Genomic DNA, 2,134 nt, shown 5'->3' with positions numbered 1-2,134 from the left:
CAAAGATCTTTATACAGCAAACCTTCTGCCTCTCCTGGTGAACCTTAAGAAGGACATTGTTACATGGTTATCCCTGCCTCTATCCTTGGGGGGTAGAATCAACGTGATCAAAATGACAATACTGCCCAAATTACTTTATCTATTTCAGAGCGTGCCAGTGTTCCTCACCAGGACTTTCTTTACTAATTTAAATAGTGAATTGTCGTCCATGCATTGGCAAATATGTTTATCAAAACATAAAAATACTGGTACCACTTTACAATAAGACTCCCCTTATAGATGGCTTATAAATAGTTTTTAATTCATCTGTAAACACTTTATGAATCTTTAAGAAGTGTTTATTATGCGTTAATTAAGGATGAGAAAAAAAACAAAGATGTCCAATTTATTGCCAAATAGTGAGCCAAATCTGTTCATGTTCTTATTACATCTAAAGATGCGACATATATTAAACATTTCACACTAGGTTTCTACCTTGTACAATAATGTATTGGAATAATAATGCAGTAATACTGTAAAATATGTGTTTACATTATTGTGCTTACAATAAAAATCCACTGTAAAAACTAAAGAAAACTAACTGAATTAAATGAAAAAATATCACAAAGAAATAAAACTAAACTAAAATGAAAAATCCAWAACTATTATAACCTTAATTGACTCAAATCAGCCGTGTCAAAGCAGAGAGACGTTCAGGATAGTGGCTCTCGAGGGTTTTAACTGTTTTGAACACTCTACAGGTATTATTTTAGTCCAGGCTTCTCTGGTAGATGATTAACAGAAAAGGAGAACTGTTTAACTCCCTCGTCGGTGTTTTTCAAACCGGTTTAGTTTAATTAATAACGAGGATCGCTCATTGAGAGCAGAGAGTTGTTGTGAAAGGAGCAAAGACCTTGGAAGCTGTTTGATTACAGGTGTCTGACAGCAGACGGTCTCTAGCTGCTGACGTTATCTTCCCTGCTAATCTATAATGACCTCTGCTGGTGTTTTGACTGTGAAGCAGAGAAAAAAACAAACATTCAAACTGACCTGATATGATTTATTTTAGGTCCGTTCACCAGACCACACCCAGCCATATGGCGAATAGTGTTTGGTGAGTATTTGGTGAAAATTATTATTGTTTGAATTTGTACTTGAGGAAAAAGGGGCAGATATCAGAAGATCTTTTTCTTCTCACTGCCACCTTTCATTTCATTTCATTTTCTTTTTATTGTACATAGAATTAAATTGTGCTTTTTTTAAAGAAATGAATAGTTTGAAATAAATAACTATTTGGCAGTGAAAAAACTAGTTTTTATGTTGATCTTTTCACCTCCTCAAGGTTGTTTATTTGTCTATTTGAAGGTCTAAGCGTGCTCTACTTCCTGTTCCTGGTTTTCATCATCTTCCTGAACTGGCAGCAGGTGAAGCAGCTCATGTTCTGGTTGGATCCAAACCTGCGTTACGCCAAACGAGAGGCAGATATAATGGTCGGTGAGGACGTGTTTGACGGCTCACAACGTTGAGGAAGTAGCCCGCCGTCGTTAACGAGACTTTTTTTTTAATATCCCCACCCCCTCTGCAGGAGTACGCTGTGAACTGCCACGTCATCACCTGGGAGAGAATCCTGAGCCACTTTGACATTTTTGCTTTCAGCCACTTCTGGGGGTGGGGCATGAAGGCCCTGCTCATCCGGAGCTACGGCCTCTGCTGGACCATCAGTATTACCTGGGAGCTGACCGAGGTAAACCATCAGCTCAGGGCTGATGATGTAACCGCCTCCTTTAACTGGGAGATGATGGGTTTCAGCTTGTTATTCATTTTGAACACGTTCTGTATCTGCAGCTGTTCTTCATGCATCTGTTGCCAAACTTCGCCGAGTGCTGGTGGGACCAAGTGATTCTGGATATTCTGCTGTGTAACGGAGGAGGCATCTGGCTCGGCATGACCGTCTGCCGCTTCTTGGAGATGAGGACGTACCACTGGGCCAGTATCAAGTATGACCCTGTAGTCATAAATCTGAGTCAGATTTTTCAGATTTAAATACTTTATTCATTTGATTAAAACAAAACAAATAATTTTATATACAGCAGGTAAAATAAGCATTGAACACGTCACCATTTTTCTCAGTAAATTTATTACTAGAGGTGCTAAT

General features: G+C 38.7%; 1 protein-coding gene across 1 annotated transcript in view; it reads left to right on the top strand.

Annotated features, from left to right (window-relative positions):
- The window catches only part of ptdss1a (phosphatidylserine synthase 1a), a gene marked incomplete at its 3' end in the record, with an annotated part of 10,689 nt that overhangs the window by 1,793 nt on the left and 6,762 nt on the right, over window positions 1-2,134 (top strand). Inside the window, 4 exon segments of the mRNA XM_014008779.1 lie at window positions 1,049-1,093; window positions 1,345-1,469; window positions 1,565-1,723; window positions 1,825-1,976. Coding sequence (XP_013864233.1) covers window positions 1,049-1,093; window positions 1,345-1,469; window positions 1,565-1,723; window positions 1,825-1,976 — 481 coding nt within the window.

This window comes from Austrofundulus limnaeus, unplaced genomic scaffold (genome assembly GCF_001266775.1).
Source record: "Austrofundulus limnaeus strain Quisiro unplaced genomic scaffold, Austrofundulus_limnaeus-1.0 Scaffold52, whole genome shotgun sequence".
Lineage (NCBI taxonomy): Eukaryota > Metazoa > Chordata > Actinopteri > Cyprinodontiformes > Rivulidae > Austrofundulus > Austrofundulus limnaeus.
Note: the sequence above shows the minus strand (reverse complement) of the source record. Positions and strands in the feature narration are given on the sequence as shown.